Genomic DNA, 18499 nt, shown 5'->3' on the forward strand with positions numbered 1-18499 from the left:
ATGTATGTCAGTTCTGCTGGTATTGATAAGTATATTCCAAGTGGTTTGCTATACACATGTTCACACCGAGCATGGATATGTATGTATTCAAGTCACCATTTGTAATTGGATCTGACTTCCTTTCTTGAGCTGTTAAAAAAAAACACGGTTTTAGGTAGCACTGCTTTCAAATGAAAAAGGAGCAATCTGAATGGAACCGGGTGGACAGTACTGTGTTTGATACATCATCGATACGCCTTGGGAACCCTGGGGAACGCAACTTTTGTCGAGTTAGGTCTGACATCGGTTTTGAATTAATTTTGGGGGGGGGGGCAGAATCCAAAACCGATGTCAGTTAAAACTTTTTATTTAATCACATCGTTTTTGAGGTGTAGGATGCCAATTTTCTTTGAAAAAAAAAACAGGAAAGAAATATGTATGTATGCATGTAAAAAAACAACTAAGCTTGAATCGTTACAAGCTTTGAAACCTAAAAGCATGAAATGAAATACAACTCAAAACGATCAGAGTGCCCATGGTGAAAAAGGTCAAACGAAAAGACATCACCTATCACCTATCCTCTTAATTCATACTATTCTACCATTCTGTTTTCAGATGGCGATAATAATGAACTAGTGGGGGCTGCACACTGCACTGCACTGTCTCAATTGTGACTGTGCAAACACTGTTGCCACACAGCAGTTGATGAGTTCAATCACAATCAGCCCGTCTTATTATGGTCTTACTACAGCTAATCAGTGAAATGTTGTTTATCAGGAGGGTAAGCTGTAGAGAAAAACTTGATGTGTTAGAAAAAACAAACGCTGCAATTTAGAAATCAGCGTTTCTATTTTAGTTTTAATTTGCATAAAAACTCAACAGATATATATATATATATATATAATTTTTTTTTGTGTGTTCCCCGGTGTAATATGATGAATCTTAGAGGCCAGGTCGCATTCATTAAAGTGGGGTGAATACACAAAAACAATTATAGGAACTTGCTATTTAGAACAGAAATACACTTGTTATGGACCAAAACACGTTTAATTGAATGCACAGAAACACAACTCAACACAAAAATTGGCTTCCAAGTCATCTCCGCCAACTGTTTTCACATTCGTTTTCAGCCTCATCTCATCTTTAAAAATTAGGTTCGATTTGAGTTATTTATCTTCATATCTTATTTCACATACGATATATTTAATTGCATTTTTTGTCATACTCCAGTGCAAAAAAATTATCTTTGCCAAGACAATAAATAAAAATAAAAAATAAAAGATAAATGCACATTTTAATTTCTTATATATTTTAATAATAATAAAAGACAAATTGGCTTCTAGTGGCACATTCTCCTTTAGCGGAAAGAAAAATATCTATATACACACACACACAGACATACATATGTACACACATGTACACAAAGATCAAGTATGCTATGGTTTCAAAAGAGCTGCGAATGCAGCAGCAGAAAATGTGTCGCCTTCCCCTTCTAATGGAAAGTCATTCTGCAAAGACTTTTGAGGATACACTCTGCATGCAATTATGTGTGTACATGCATCCTTTCCATATTGAAACAGAAAATGAGAATGATAACAGAATAGCATGATGACGGTGATCAAAGGCAGCGTCATGCATTGCAACACAAGAGCGCAATTTGTGTTGCATTGCTTTTCAGCTCTTAAAATGCCAGCATATTTAATTGAGAGAAAATTACATCAGCGCATAAAATTCACGTGGTAGCCGGTAGACCCCTTCATAATAGTTTAAACATTACACAGATGTTTCATCATTATACATTCACCAAAATATAGATACAACATTGGAAAATTGATTTCCATCGAATGAAACGGGTTGAAATTCATACATAATTCTTCCCTTTTTTTAAGGCATTGATACTGAGAGGGTGATGTAGAGTACCACAAATGTGCATCCATTGCACTAAAGACACACACAACAGAAGCATCAACATTAAAATCACAGAGGCACGAACACATTCACACTTTACAATACATGACTTGAGTTGGATTCAACCGTCATCAGTGCGATCCGCATGTCTTCAGTCTCGATTTTTTTTTTTTTAATCTCAAAGCTCCGAAAACCATTAAATGTTCCTTTAAACTTGTTCATTGGTTAAAAGCAACAGTCTTACTTCACAGTGGACAATTCACGAAAGATTCAGACATCCGTTTCTGCTCCTTCTGTCGGATAAGAGTGGCACTGTGCCCTCTGCTCCAGACACACATCCTCCGAGGTGGTGCTGGAGAGGCTTCGCTGGGACCGGAAGGAGAGGTGAAAGGCATTTTTGTTGACTTTCCCCATCTCGTCGCTGTCGGACATGACCAACTGGTGGTTTTCATCAGGTGCGGTAGAGCTGGATGAGCCTCTTTCAACTTTTTTGTGTTGCACTGTACCCATTGAGCCCCCACTGGGGTCTCTGGTGTTGTTGTCAAGGAGATCAGGCAGGTTTCCTGTTGCGATGCTCCCGCTTTTAAGATGTGGCGTCTGGCTATGGGTGTGTCGGTACTCTTCGTCAATGTCCTTACCCAGCTTCCACCGCTTCCACTTTTTCAGCATTTCTGACTGCACCTGGGAGATAATGGGATTGTGGATAGCCGCCGGCGGAGAGTCATATCAATAAGATGAGAGAGATTCATAAAGACTGTCATGTGGATGGATGTCTCATGAGCCAAAGGGTACAGCTTAAAGTTTAGTAATCAATAGAATGCCAATATGCTCGTCCCATTCAGTAGAGAAAGCGGAAGTTGGACAAAGCTTTCAGAGATGGAAAAAAAACAAAGACTGTGATAATGACACCCTTGTTATTCAGCTGCACCTCAGGCCCTCAAAATCTAATCATTCCCCTCACCTCTTTGTTGACAAAGCAGTACAAGATGGCAACGAGCAGCCCCTGCAGAGGAACGTAGAGATGGAGAGAGTCGGAAAACATGTTTTTGCCTTTGGATTGTTCTACAAATAAGTTAAATACAATATTTTTCTGAATACGTTTAACATAAGGAGGCACTTTCAGGAGACCTTCAGGTACCATCTTGATTGGCAAAACCATAGAATATCCTTGTTCAAATGTAATCTTATATATTGGAGCGACACATTTACTTGGCGGCACAAGAAGCGGGCCACGAAGCATGTGTACTACTTTGTACTTCGTACCTGGAAGGAGTTGAACAGGAGGTCACAGAAGAGCCGCATCAGCCGTAAAATGGAACCTTTTGGGACGGACTCGTCGATGACAAAGGTGAAGAGAATGGCGTGAATCCCCAGCAGAGGGATAAGAGTCAGAGTGGATTTTGCTAATCTGGACCAACATACAAACATAGACATTGGAGGATGACTAATCCTAATGGACTACAAGCAGAACAGTAAACCCCACTGCATTGTGGGTTCCGGGTTCGCAATCCCACTATTTCGCAGATTTGTCTGAGTACATTTGGAGCTATTTTATTGTGAGCCGCATTTTGGGTGTAATTCCACTGTTGGCCACAAGAAGGAACACTATTGTGTGTGTGGGGGGGGAGATCAGTCATAACAGCCGTCCAAAGGAAACTATGTTGTCGCCCGCGACAAAAACGGGTTTGACACCCCTGGTCTGGATTGGTAGCGAGCGGCTATCCAGGGGCAGAGACTGAGATCGAAGTTTGTGGGAATTTTTGAATGCATGAAACAAAAACAAAAAAGTTCTCACCTGATCTTGTAGTCTGTGTATCTCATCTGATGAGCTCTGAGCTTAGACATCAAGATTTTGATGATTCGTATAAATATGAAAAAATTTATCTGTAATGTGAGGAGACAGTAAATGTAACTGGGTTACTTTGATTTTATAACACATACTCCCAGTGCTTCCTGCCAGACTTTGCCCAGCCCCACACACATGCAAGAAAGCGAGTAAACAGATGAACCCCCCCCCCCCCCCCCACACACACACACAAACAATTTCTATTGAGAAAATTTTAAATAAGGGCAAAAACACATTCACTCAAATGCTTAACATCAGTGAAATCTCAAGTGAACCCTTACATGCGTGACAACACCACATTTCGCTCAAATGTGCTAAAAGAAACAACACATCGACTCAACATTATTTGTGTGCATACTGAGACTGACGCAAACACCAACAGACGCTTGAGACAAGTGGAAAGTTAATAACGTATTCTATCAATTGATGTGCCGTGTCATCAGAGGGTGCTCTGGACAAGATCTCCGGTGTGTGTGTGTGTGTGTGTGTGTGTGTGTGTGTGTGTGGTTGTGTTTATGATGCTGTGTATAGACTTATTTTGTTATATTTCTTAATGTAAAGTGTATTGTTTTTCTTCTGTTCACAAAATGCAATACAATACAATACAATACAATACAATACATGCTGATTTATATCGCGCTTATAATGACAGTATATGCATACCTAATTGTTATAAAAACATTACAGGGTGGCTTGATTTGCAAAACTTTTGAAATCTCTTATCTTTTAAATATTGCTACACAGCAGTAATCACGTGCCTTTTACACCTGTTCCTCGACTCAGAAATGAATGAGAACCCATATTATCAATGTTTGGAGACTATACTACACAATCCTGAATCAAAGTTAGCATTTGCAACCTGATTCGTAGTAGTGGATATGAAGCTGTACTGCCACATCTACTTGAACCACACAAAGAACAATTCCCACTCAGAGAGAGACAGAGAGAATGGACTTACCAGGTAAGCAACCAATATTGGGGAGCGGATGATCCACCAGTATCCCATGTTAATATTTCTCTCCCAGCACCTACACACACGCGCACACACTCACTGTACCGGGTGTCTCGATAAGAGGAGCCGTGCATATAAGAAATGAATGTATCTCCTTAAAGATCATAGATAGAGTCACAGTGAAAACGATCACTCACTCTTCATTCTCATAGAGGTACTTCATTGTGATCCAGGGTGAAACAAACACAAGTGGGGCGCCTGAGAATGTAGGAGAAATGCAAGGGCCGAGGGTCACTCCCGATGGAGAAAAACATTCTTTTAGGTTGACGTATTGGCATAATAAGGGAGATGTCATCATTTTTGCCCCATGTGACAACATGAAGAGCTTTGTCCTTACTGCTCCAACTTGTCATTTGCAACTATATAAACAAGTGTTAGTCCAGTTCACATGATGATGACTCGAAGGCCGAATTGCACCAACAAGGTTTCACTTTAAAACTACCCTGTAGATTGAATCGTGGTTTTTAGTTAGGTTGTTTTTTGTTTTTCCAGCAAGCTTTAATTGATCTTTTCTCTTTCACTCTGGTCAATCGGCTGGAACTGTCAAGCAGTTGCGGCCACACAATATCTTTCTTTTTCACCATGATGTTGTCTGTTTTCTTGTCTTCTATTTGCTTCATTAATTCAGTCAGCAAGTTGTTGACAAACAAGGAAAAGTTTTTGCTTCTCCGCCGAACCATTTTGACATAGCTGACAAGTTAACAAGTCATGTTAGGCTAACAAATGTGCTAGCTAGCAACAATTTAAGGAAGTCCTAATGTCACTGAGTGGCGAAGGTCCGTGTGTGTGCGCGCGTGCGTGAGAGATAAAGGCTTTCATGTTACACTAAACAACAGTGCAGCCTCTGGATTTAATTGCACAATTAATGATTTATCTTAATTTCAATATCAACAATCATCCGTTTCAATCAAGTGGAACTCAGTTCAAGTGAATTTTACGAAACTGAGATTCATTTTAAATGGTGCAACAGAGCTCTGTTTAATTTTAAAACCAGATGAACTCATTTTAAACTTGGTTTTACTGCTCTCTGATGAGAGCTCGTTTTAGATCCAATGAAACCTTGTTGGTGCAACCCAGCCGAAGTGAAAGTCTTTATTATTTGACAATGCCAGAAACTCCTATTTACCCCAACCGATGGCCATGTAAATGTAAAAGTACTTCTTCTCACTGAACACAGTGATGACGAGCAGACTGTGCAGATAGATGCCCTCCACCAGCAGCCAATAGTTGTTGGCCATCACGGTGTAATGCATCATCACCATAGCGCCCCGACACCACATCACAGCCTGCACAGCAGTGGGGGGGACAAATGAGATAAGACCTGCATAGGCTAACGGCACTTTCATTTTGGTCGGACTCATTTATTGGGACTATTTGTCTCACGTTCATGGTCATGTGACTGTGGTCTCAAGAGCATGTGTGTGCGCCGCCGTGTATATGTGAGTGGGGGGCCGGGAGTTGATGCGGTGGTGTGTGTCCATCATTGTTATACTGCTCATTGAAGTCATGAAATCAGAGCAAAAATACATTATAAATTCATATTAACATAAAATTGCAACGGACAAAAACTGTGGTTCTATTGTTGCTATGGAAACCCCAGTTCGATGACTTTTTTGGTCTAAACTAGGGTTGCTGTTGGTATAAAACTAATAATGTATGTACCGTAATATAAATGTGTGTGTCCTCACACGTGGCAAAACATGTTTATACCACTGCTCAAAGCGGATCTTTTTTTGCCCGTTTGAAAGTCATTGTCTTTTCCGTTGCAAGATTCAATGAAGACGGTCATTGTTCAGGCAGCAGTTTATTGTTAAGAGTTTTTAAAAATTATTTTTTATTAATGCTTATTGTTGTAAATTCAGGTATGTTGTGATCTTCGATATTCGTGAGCACAGAGACCGAAAGTGAATGTAATTTCCTTGTCATTTAATTAAATTATCTGAATTGAGAGAACATGACACCAAATTCTTGTGCAGGCTGTTGCGATGCGTGTTCTCTAACCGGTATGTTGATCCAAGTTTGAACCTTTGTTTCACCACTGCTCCTGGGGTTCAGTGTAAGGGTCAGCAGGGCATCTTTAACCAGAATGGACACAGCTCTCAGGATGAAGGAGCCAAACAAGTTCATGTGGATGTTGTTCCGCATGCAGTGCAGCTTCCTGGTGAAGAGTTGACACTGGGTGATGGGGTCTGACACACAGACTGCTGAGCTCCTGTCCTTCTGTTCCTATTGCAACCCTTACTTATGGGGTGCAGCACCACTTTTACAGTCCTCATAAAAATACAGATATAACCCGATTCCCATGTAATGTTTTTGTAGTGTTATACAGTTTCATTCTACTTAAGTATGTTTTGTCTGTTTATACCTGTTCCCTTTCAAATCTTATTCTGGCCGACTGCATTTTCCCTAAAATATTAATCACAACAATAACCACACATGGCGTACACGAAATTCCCCCGTTGCACAAAAAAAAATAGAATAAAAAAAAAAACATTGACCTTCAATCTTGATTGACCAAGCAACCAAACTTGGCAGGTAAAAAAAACAAAGCAAAACAGGAATTAACTATTAGATGGTCAGATTCATCAATAAAAGCTATTTATTTCAAGGGTTTTTTTCACTGACATGTCTACCATCCTTGGTTTTCATTCTGTCATGTAGTTTCGTTGTTTCCAAACTTTTTGGAAGACTTACTTAGAACCTTCACCACCCAAAAAATGATGTGTTGAATTTATTCAATTTTATTTCGTCTACTGGTTCCACACAGTAAAATCATTTGGATCCAGATATATTATTTAAGTAGATGATACATCAACATAAAAAAGTAATCTAAAGCCAGATGATTTTGTTGTGTGCAGCCACTTGACAAAATAAAACTGATTACCGGTACATTCAACACACCATTTTTTTGTTTTTTTTTATTGTTTACATTATTCCGCCCTTTTCATTCTCTGACTATAACTTCCTTCTAACGTTTTTTATTCCACTGGATGAGTTACCTGAAGCTGATGAGGATTCCCAAGGCCAGTAGCAGAGCTCCGAGAGACAGCGAGTATCCCACCGTATACATAATTCGAAACTGACTGAGGATGTGCCCATACAGCTGCTGCAAATGTAGCAGAGGTGGTGTTTTACCATCAGGCAAAGCTTTTACATGGCATACATAGACATGCGAGATGGAAAAGAGCTACATGAACAGATGAGAAACATTAGACACAATGACTTAACATGATGTCAAACCAGTCCTCACATTAGCTGCGCATTTACACTGCAAAAAATGGGATGTTGAATCTTCACTTTTATTTCATCAAGTCATTGCACAAAATAAAATCATCTGTATACAGAGACATTTTTAAGATGCATCTTATAAATGTATCAATGTCTAGATGATTCCATTTTGTGCAGCCACTTGGCAAAATCAAATTGAGTAAATTCACCACACCATTTTTCTCAGTGTACAGTTTATAGCTGCCTTAAACATGAAAAGAGATCAATAAGTCACACACTGGCATGAATCATTTGTAACATTGATGCACACACAAACATACACGCACACACACACGCACCTGGCCAGGGTCATCCTCACATTCACTGGTATTTTTCTGGGCCCATCGACCATCTTTGCCACAGGATCTGTAGACCAAACCCTGCTGGACTGTTCAAATAGGCACATACAAAGGAGGACATACAATTATCGACAAATCAAACCATTCAGCTCAAGACGGGCAAACCTTGGTGTGGTAAAGCAGAAACATAAATTTGCATGTAACAGTCCATCCATTCTCTTACTCGAGGTCAGGTCGCAGGGGCAGGAGCGTAAGCATGGAGGCCCACACTTCCTTCTCACCTAACATCATCCAGCTCCTCCTGGGGAATCCCGAAGCATTCTCAAGCTTGTTGAGAAACATAGTCTCTCCAGCGTGTTCTTGTTCATTCTCAGGGCCCTCTCCCAGTGTGACATGCAGGGAACACCTCATCAGGGAGGTGTCAAGATGGCATCCTGACAAGATGGCCGAGCCACCTCATCTAGCTCCTCTCAATCCAGAGGAGTGGCAGCTCAACTCTGAGCCCCTCCCAGATGACCAAGCTACTCACCTCATCTCTAAGGGAGAGCCCAGACACCCTGCGGAGGAAACTTTTGGCCGCTTTTATCCAGGATCTTATTCTTTCGGTCATGATCCAACGCTTGTCGACGTAGGTGAGAGTAGGAATGTTGCTTGACCAGTAAATCGAAAGCTTTACCTTCCGGCTCAACTCCCTCTTCACCACGCCGCACCAATACAGAGTCTGCATCATCGCAAACACTGCATCGGTGCGCCTGTCAATCTCCTGCTTCATCCTCCCCTCTTTCGTCAACACGACCCCAACATACAGTACTTCAAATCCTGCATTTGGGCAGGATCTCATCACTGGCTAGAAGACGTCACTCCACCCTTTTCTGACTGAAGACCATGGTCTCAGATTTGGAGGTGCTGATTTTCGTCCCAACTGCCTCACCCTTGGCTGCAAACCTCTCCAGTGAGGGTTGAAATCTGTGGCTTGAAGAAGCCAACAGTATCACATCATCTGCAAAAAGCAGAAATGTACCGGTAATTCTGAGAACACCAAAGTCTAGAAATTCTGTCCATAAAGGTTATGAACATAATCGGCGATAAAGGGCAGCCTCACAAGAAAAGAATCCGACTTACTGCAGACAGTGCAGACCAATCTCTGACACCGGTCATACAAACTGCCCGCACTTGGGCATCTGATACATCATACTCCCAGTTAAACACCTTCTCCAAGTCCACAAAATCACATGTAGACTGGTTGAGCGAACTCCCACGCACCCTCGAGTGCCCTGCCAGGGGTGGAGAGCTGCTGCGCTGTTCCACGGCCAGGATGAAAACCACACTGCTCCTCCTGAATCTGAGATTCAAATTCCTGATGGGCCCTCCCCTCCAGCACCCTGAATAGACTTTACCAGGGAGGCTGATAAGTGCGATCCCCCTATAGTTGGAACACACCCTCCGGTGCCCCCCTCTTTAAAAGGAGAACCACCACTGCCAATCCAGAGGCAGTGTCCCTGTTGCAGAGGCGTGTCAACCAGGACACCCCCACAACCAGAAAATAGGGCTCCTTGCAGGCCTGTCAATGCCTTGGAATCCTCCCATGAGAGCCAGACAAAGTGGCTGAGGGGGGAGAAGTCTGGTCCTCTCTGCTAAAGCTGCTGGCCCACAACCTGACTCCAGATAAATGAAGAACAATGGTTGGATGAATATTATTATCAACCCAAATGAATTATGCAAAAGTATCAAGTGAAATGAAAAGTCTCGGGTGGTGCGGTGCGCGGGTTGTTTGTGTGAGGATAAAACATCATTCCATATCAAAAGTGGCCAGCTTTGACACAAAAGACTGACTGGAAGTATATTCGAAAGACTGTCCTAAGTCCAGACAGTTTATTTATTCTCTTGTGACTTTCTTGATTCCATTGTGTGCTTTAAATTGCTTTTTTAAACCAAGTTCTAAGTATGTGGTTCATGTTGATGCAAATCAACAGCAATTGTTTTGGTTCTTTTCGCTTTCTTCGTTCTTGTCCAGCTTCACCTTTGAGCACAAACACGGCACACAGTCGCACATTTCTTTCGATGACATGCAGGAACACAAGCGTATAGGCTGACCTTTATAATGCCACGGTAAGAACCAAGGGCAAGATACATTCACTGTGGTTCCAGGGAGTCCATCAGGCCAGCAGGCATACTGGTCAAAGGTCCTGTTACACACCGCCCCTGCTGGGGCAATAGCATGTTGATTCACAAGAGCAGCTCTTGCATTTGTCTGCATACTTCTCAAAGCAGTGAGAGAGGAGGGCTCACCTGTTGTCGGGGGTAGAGAGTTCAAAAAGTCTAAACACTGATTCTTGTAGTTGCTCCACTGCTCCTTGACACGCTTCGGGGATGTGGTCGAAGACACCTGTGGCAGGAGCTCATGTCCTGGCGCTGGCTTGAGTGTTATTGTGGGGATCAGAGTCGAGATGGAGGACGTACCTTTGAGCAGTTGCAGAGCATGAGCAAGGCCAAGAGGAAAGCCACCTGGGACATCCCACTGAAGCTGGGAGAATGCGGGAAAGCGGCGACCAAGAACACAGAGGAGGGAGCCCAACACATGAGGCACTCCAGGCCCGATGTCACCGTCGGGCCTGCGCATATGACGGGAGGGTGTTGTGAGAAAGCAGAAATGGGAAATCATGATATAATAAATAATAACAAATATTAGTTCTCAACAGTAATGGCTTTAGTTGCCCCAAAACGTCGACCTCACAGTGCAGAGGTACCGGGTTTGATTCCAGCTCTGGCCTTTCTGTGTGGAATTTGCATGTTTTCCCCGTGCCATCGTGGCTTTTCTCCGGGTACTCCGGTTTCCTCCCACATTCCAAAAACATGCATGGCAGGCTGATTGAACGCTCAAAATTGTCCCACGGATGGTTGTTTGTCTCCGTGTGCCCTGCGATTGGCTGGCAACTGTCTCAGGGTGTCCCCCGCCTACTGCTCGAAGACAGCTGGGATAGGCTCCAGCATGCCCCGCGACCCTGGTGAGGATACAGCAAATCAGAAAATGGATGGATGGATGTTTGAAAATGGTTTGAAGAGTTATTATGTGAAGCGCATTAAGTTACTTGTGCCTTCTGTATGAAATATGCTACTTCAACAAAGCGTCCTTGCCTTGCCTAAGACACCTGATGTTGACCCTCAAATGTTTGTGTACTTTGTCCTTTACTAACTCAAGCAATCACTTGAGAACTTTATTTGAAAGTCATTCTATGCCGGTGTGAGTTTCCTTACTTTAAACACACAGCCAAGAGTTTCAAAAGGTTTCTTTTTTATTCACGCTGGTATGCTACTGGCCAAGGTTCATATTTGGATATGCTGCTGCATCTCGTTCACTACTTTCTACTTTTCAAGACCCACTTGACTCATGTCTTTGTTCCTCTTAGTGCAACTAATCTTTCAGTGCTACCCAGGCCGGCTACCAGGAGACACGGCTAAAAAAAAACCCCGCTAATATTAAGAACGCTAATATTAAGGTTTTACACGAAACAACACATCCTAGATCTCCTTGAATGACATACAGTATTCTTCACGTAAATTTCTTCATGGCTCCAGCTATCCTGTGTGGACTTGTTCATCTTGTGCGTCCATGGACTCTGGGTACACTGAAAAAAAAATGTGTGTCCCGAATTTACTCATTTTTATTTTGTCAAGTCGTTGCACAAAATTAAAAAAAATATTCTGGATCCAGATGCATTTTTTTTGCCTCGAAATCAGGGGTGTCCAAGTCCGGTCCTCAAAATCCAGCCGATTTTATACATCTCCCTCCTCCGATACACTTCATTGAAATGATCAGACGGATAACCATCCTGATCATTTGAATTGTGTGCGCTGGAGGAAGGAAACAACTAAAACAGGCTACATAGGGGCCCTCGAGGACCAGATTTGCCCCCCCCCCCCCTGCTGTAAATTGTACAATAGTCATGAATGTCAGTGTGAAAGATTATTTATCTTTTGCATCCTGTGATTGGCTGACAAGCACTCCAAGTTGGACCTCCCCCGTCGCTTGCATCAAGTTAGCTGGGATAGGCCCCAACTCGCCAGTGATCAAAATGGGAATAGACGGTACAAAACACCAAACACTTGCCTCATACCTGAATCTCAATGAATTTAAGTCCAGGATGAGACCATGGGGACGTCCCACACCACTTAAGTGCTTTACTACAGCTATGTCTCTTTAGACTTGAAACTTGGCATGATATTTGAGGCTTCTGTTGAGCATCTCCACATATGAAGTTGGAGAACAAAACTGAATCTGAAACGTTTCTGCAAAAAACAATTTATGTGTGGACATTTTTGGCGAAAACCTTTCAAATTCCATTCTGTCCCAGTGTGTTTGTCTTCAGCTTTGTTTGCCTAAACCTGACATTGAGTCACACATCGATATGTTAGCGTCACAACATATACAGTAGTTGTCACCTTAACTTGAAAAGATCCTCAAGGCAACCATTGCTGTGGTATTATCTTGCTCTACTTCGAAACACCGTGCAGCTGTTTATACAGGCAAATGACAATGACAGATTTTTACAATTTACATTTCCCAGACGTAAAGGAACGCAAAAGCATAAACTAGAAGATGGCGCCGTCAGGAGGTTAGGAATTAAGGTAACAAAAATGTTATCTAGTCATGTTGCTATGGTGACAAATGACCATGGCTTTTCGATCACAATTTTAAAACCGAAATGAAACATTACCCAAATATCATCTTTCCAAACGGCAAACAATAATGTTACATTAGATGTTTCCTTTTCTCAAAAGTAATTTAAGAAAATCATCATATTCATTCGGGGTATTGTTTCTCTTTCAACCTGCAGCGTGCAACATCTTTTCAAATACAGTGCAAATTGCATATCTATCTATTTATCTTGATAGATACACAGAGAAAGAGAGAGAGAGAGAAATGTCATAAGAGTGCGTGTCCTGTCTGTCATGCATTGCTGAACGCAGTCACACATGTGACAACTGCAAACATGAGGGATACTTGTTATTATACTGTGTATCTGTTCGGTGTCTGTGTGTGTGTGGGGTGTGTGTGTGTGGGGGGGGGGGTGTTATTTCTTCTTACATGACAGTACATGTGTTATTTAATAAGACAATTATGGTATCCAGGTGAAACGCCCGTAAGATGCTGGACAAAAACTCAAAACGTGGATGTTGCACAATGACACTAGAAACGACCTTTTTTTTTTTTGCTCACGTTTTCAGATTCATTGTCTGAGTGCAGGTCTGGATGTAAAATAAGAAAGATTAGACATAGCGAAAAACAAACATTAAACAAATAAGTTCACCACAAGAAATATTCAGCCAGAAAGAAACTTATTGTGCTTATTTATGTCACAATTTTGATAAAATTGCATCTTTACGACCATGGTGGTTATTTTTTCATGACTGGTTGTTTGCTCAGTTGAATGGCAGCCCAATTGCAGAAACATAAAATGAGACGGGCTAGGTCACAAAGGTTCTCGGGCTGGTGTCACAAAAGAAATACTTGAAACTCAAATGACACATTTCAAGGTTTTTCTTCCCCCCCCCCCCCCCCTCCTTCAATGTCATTGCCTTGGAGTATATACTGTAACTGTGACATTGGCCACTGTACTCTTTTACCACACTGGTGGTCCTGCGTAAACCAAGATGAATACATTCAACATGATTGTAAATTATTTAAATTCTGGTTAATTATGTTATCACTATCTTCATTTATAAAGTAAAATATAGTGGTATTTTTTCAAGTTTAAAAAACAAATGACACAAAAACTTGGCCTTTCCATTAATTTCAATATGGAAAGATGATTTCAGATCTTATGCCCCACCGGAGCTATACAGAATTGTTAAATGTATGCTTCAAGTGCATGAGAGCATGTTGAGAGTTCAAGAATGAGGTGATTTGAGAAGCAGCCGTTCGAAAAATGGCAAGAGCTGAGAGATCGAGTGGATGAGAGAGAGAGAGCGAGAGACGGTTCATTGAGAGCTAGGCAACATGGTGAATAATGCCATTCCTCATCAGGCAGTGAGCATTATCACCATTATAGAGTGAGCAGCAGAGATGAGAGATTTGGATGCAAGAGAAGTGAAGTGAAGTGAAGGATGACGCAGGTACGTCATGAATGTGACAGAGTTATTCCAGTTTTTCCTTTTCATTGGCAGGCAAAGATGTTGGCGAGCAGCACGAAGATTAGATTGGTTTGGATTAGAGGCAAACAAACAAACGTGTCACGCATGCACAAACATCATAAGACATTAGCATGCACGGCCTTGACTACCTGTACATTATAAAAGAATATGTGTCTTTATGGGAGAGTGCTGCAGTATATGAAAGCAGCGTTTGCCAACCAGGGGTATGCGTACTCATTGTGGTACGTGAGTACATTTCAGGGAGGGTACGTGGAAACCTTTAATAATTAATTTCCCCGTTCAATTACCTGCGGCACAGCAAGGCCAAAACCGCAACAGTCATGTGTCAACTCAAGTGTATCATTAGAGCTCAGATGACTGATGAACAGAAGGTAAAATATGGTTCAAAATGCCAAATAAATAAGAGATGCTCCGGGCTTCCACTGCATTTACATTTGGAATTGTCTTAAGTGCAACAGTCCTGTCACAACTTTCATGGCATTATCGGGACGTTACCTCCTGCCAAGTCCATTGTAAATGAGAACGTGTGATGAATTAACATTCTGCTAGCAAGAAACTGGTTTTCTCTTGCTCTTTGCTGCATGGCTACCGGCAAACATGACTTCCTTCCTCCTGTGGTCATTTACAGCTTTATTTAGCCACGTTGGCGACATCAGCGTTGGACATTTATTAATGTGATTTTACCATGAATGGACACTCATGTGTGGGTGTGTGTGTGTGGGTGCTCGTGTCTGTGCATAGATGCATACACGTGCGTGCGAGAGCGACGCAGCATGCGTCAGCGCCCAGTTTCAGTCTGTGTTGATTAAATAAACAATTGTGTTTGTAGCACAGACCTCTCACCATGCATGCATAGAACACACACACACAAAGCACGGCACGCCTCTTTACTGGGCTTTGCTCTCAGGTGTCACTTTTCATTTTCCCCCAAAAGTCTTTTTTTTTTTCTAAAGGAAAATAATGAGGAAAAGGAAGGAATCGAACCTACAGGACTGCATTTGCAACCAGTTTATTCATCCATCCATTCATTCATTCAATCTCTGCACCTTTCATGAACCATGCCACAAACTGGTTCTTAGTCAGTCAGGTGGCACATAAAGAGAGAGACTACCTTTCAGACTCACATTCAAACCATCACGGAGTGGGAACTGGATGCATGCTGCTTGCACCGAAATCAGGCAAATGTACCACGGCACTCTCATTGACGGCTGTTACTTCATCAAGTTCATTATGGCTAAGCGTAAACATCAACCAAGGAACAGGCATGAACCTGCATTCACATTGTGTTCTTGGTCATGATATACGGACTTTGCAGAAGCGAGGCATGACAAGACACCCCATGCATGATCAGTCAACTGGAACCGGCACCCGCTAATGAATAAAGAACAGAGGCAGATCAAATGGAAGATCATACAAAGAAAAGAGATATGAAATATTCAGGACACGCTTTCACGTAAGTCGGTTTCGTATTCCAAACACGTGCAGCAAGACTTTGAATCCGCCCAAAAACAAACAAAAAAACAGCGTTCACTCAGCAAGAACTATTTTTCAGCCTGATGTGTGATTATGTGGGCGGGTGTGGGGGGTTATTTCAAAACAAAATGACTGATTGAAGATGTACAGTCGTGGACTAGTTTCTGTAATGCTTGTCCATTAAAGTATACCAGAAGTGACCCGCATCTGCTCGGGCAGTAATCACTGGACTGCTTATTGAGATCTGTTGAGAGCAGATGTGGTTGCAGCTTTCATTCGCAGGTTATATCATATCGCATAGCATGTCAAGGAAGATAAAAACGACAGCGGGAGGAGTGATTACTGACTGTTCAACGGCAGGAGTTAATGTCATAATGTATGTGGAGCCTGTGGCGTTAGCATGAATAATCAAGAGTGAATTTGCGCACAAAACAAACTCGGAGGCCCTATACTTGTGTAAATGCTGAATGCCGAGCCGAGCACTGCAGATGGACTTATGCGTCTATCCATATATTCTATATATTCCAAAGTACTGGCTCGGCTTCATTCTTCTGACTTCACTTCGATATCAGCAATGTATCAATATGAATGGTACATGGTTAAAACAACAAAGAATCATATTCACATCGGACAAATTACTGCTGGCCACAGGAATTGTATTCAAGAGGTAATGGAAAAGCAGCAAAAAATAAATCCATACATCAGCCTGTCATGACATGGATACTGTAGAGTACAATGCTGCAACAGCTCCGACATGACCACAGTGTAGAAGATTATACTTTGCGTGTTTTGACCTGCCAACAGACATGAGCAAATCAGTTTCTCCCTTCTGCCATGTCAAGGAATATTGCGCCTCTCGCGCACTGCATTTAAAGGGAATGACAGGAGCCGCTACGATTGGTGGCAAATCAAGTCATTTGTGTTCACACCCACAACGACGCAAAATGCCTGTTTTTGACTCCGTGAATCATTAAAAACACCAAAACTCCTTCTGGCCTGCAGATTAACACCATGCCTCATACTGGACAATGCATTGGAAACAAAACCACAGCCCTCTTTAGTACTTTGAGATTTTATTTTACAGAAAAATTTGAGTATTCATATAATTAATCATCATCATCATCATCATCATCATCATAAATCTGTGGTAGAACTGAGACTAATATGTTCCACAGCTCTTACCAGATACTCCAACTAAGATGATTATATATACACATATTAATCGGCTCAGAGTTCAGAGCAGCAATCACTCTCGTCTTTTGCCACCACTGTCTCCTTATTGAGCAATAAAGTTCCCGAAAAAAACGTGGCTTTTCACAACAGCAATAATGGCGACAAAGACAGTAATAAACATTAAACCATTAGCATACGTTGTGCCTATTTTAAAGACTCAAATAACTCAATGTGTTCCCACTTTTTATGTCTGTTACCGTGTCTGCCAAAGAAATTTGAGTGGAAAGCAGCAGTTTTTGCATAATCCTGCTGACTGGCAGAAAGGCCGGTTATTGTGATGTGGGTAGTAACAAACCCTCTTTGGACAAGGTTATTAGAGAATTTTTTTTTCATGTTGTGAGAATTTACCCACTGTTAATGTTTAATGTAGTCCCCACAACTAAAATAATTTGACAACCACTCTTCCCGAAAAGCAATTCCCCAATTGCTGCATGAGGAAAAGTAAAGCAAAATGAGGGGAAGGAATTACACAATAAAATACTATAGATAATGATCACAGGATGATGGACAATGACCAAAGGGATCTTCATTTCACTGTTGTACAAGGCATACCTCAAACTGTTATAACAAAAAATAACACCAGTGAGGCAGTAAAGCTTCACCATTGTAGGCTATGGGCTTACAATAAAGACCAAGTTTTTGTTTGCTAGTCTCGAATTGATTGCATCAAAATAAAACACAATATTTGCATGAAATTGCATGAAGAAGACTTTTTTGGTTGTTTTTTATTTTATTTTATTTTTTTAATTTTTATCTTTTTACCTAGGCTTGCAGATGTCCTCTTGCTCCCTGGTGACACACACACACCTCCGGAGTTCCATCACAATACAGGCGCAGTCCAAGGCGCGCAAGCAGGACGCATCACTGCGGTACTGAGAGCAGCAAAAGACAGAAAGGGAAAAGGAAAGAGAAAGAAAGAAAGAAAGAAAGAAAGAAAGAAAGAAAGAAAGAAAGAAAGAAAGAAAGAAAGAAAGAAAGAAAGAAAGAAAGAAAGAAAGAAAGAAAGAAAGAAAGAAAGAAAGAAAGAAAGAAAGAAAGAAAGAAAGAAAGAAAGAAAGAAAGAAAGAAAGAAAGAAGCTGAACTGATTGAGCTGTGTCGTTAATAAATATAATTTTCCACGCCCTTTCTCAGTGTCAAGAGATAACTTCCCTGTGCACGGACCAGCTACTGCACATGCAAATGAAGAGTCTCTTGGCGCGTTGCACTCGAATACGATACCTGTCACAGACGACAAGACATTCAAGGTGATTCCTGGTTAGATCCTTCAAAATAAAAGCTTTAGTACGGTGTCTGTGAAAATGGCCAGGATGTGTACAGCAATTTCTGGT

General features: G+C 41.6%; 1 protein-coding gene across 5 annotated transcripts; it reads right to left on the minus strand.

Moving 5' to 3' along the window:
* Nucleotides 1-1271: 1271 nt before the first annotated feature.
* Nucleotides 1272-18397, minus strand: gcgrb (glucagon receptor b). 5 transcript variants are annotated; one of them, XM_052084971.1, is made up of 15 exons: nucleotides 17933-18396; nucleotides 11854-11937; nucleotides 10772-10923; nucleotides 10601-10697; nucleotides 10406-10516; nucleotides 8312-8400; nucleotides 7745-7851; nucleotides 6747-6903; nucleotides 5872-6031; nucleotides 4883-4943; nucleotides 4692-4761; nucleotides 3683-3771; nucleotides 3151-3295; nucleotides 2849-2890; nucleotides 1272-2568 (listed from the first exon to the last, which is right to left on the minus strand). In XM_052084971.1, the coding sequence occupies exons 3-15, from the start codon at nucleotides 10889-10891 to the stop codon at nucleotides 2158-2160; spliced, it is 1659 nt and encodes a 552-aa protein (XP_051940931.1). In that variant the 5' UTR covers nucleotides 10892-10923; nucleotides 11854-11937; nucleotides 17933-18396; the 3' UTR covers nucleotides 1272-2157. The 5 variants fall into 5 exon arrangements, with proteins under 5 accessions (XP_051940931.1, XP_051940933.1, XP_051940934.1 ...); XM_052084973.1 differs by lacking the exon at nucleotides 11854-11937 and having other exon boundaries at nucleotides 7745-7848; nucleotides 17933-18397; XM_052084974.1 differs by lacking the exon at nucleotides 11854-11937 and having other exon boundaries at nucleotides 5914-6031; nucleotides 17933-18397.
* Between the last annotated feature and the right edge of the window lie 102 nt (nucleotides 18398-18499).

The sequence above is a fragment of the Hippocampus zosterae genome, chromosome 13 (assembly GCF_025434085.1).
Source record: "Hippocampus zosterae strain Florida chromosome 13, ASM2543408v3, whole genome shotgun sequence".
NCBI classification, from domain to species: domain Eukaryota; kingdom Metazoa; phylum Chordata; class Actinopteri; order Syngnathiformes; family Syngnathidae; genus Hippocampus; species Hippocampus zosterae.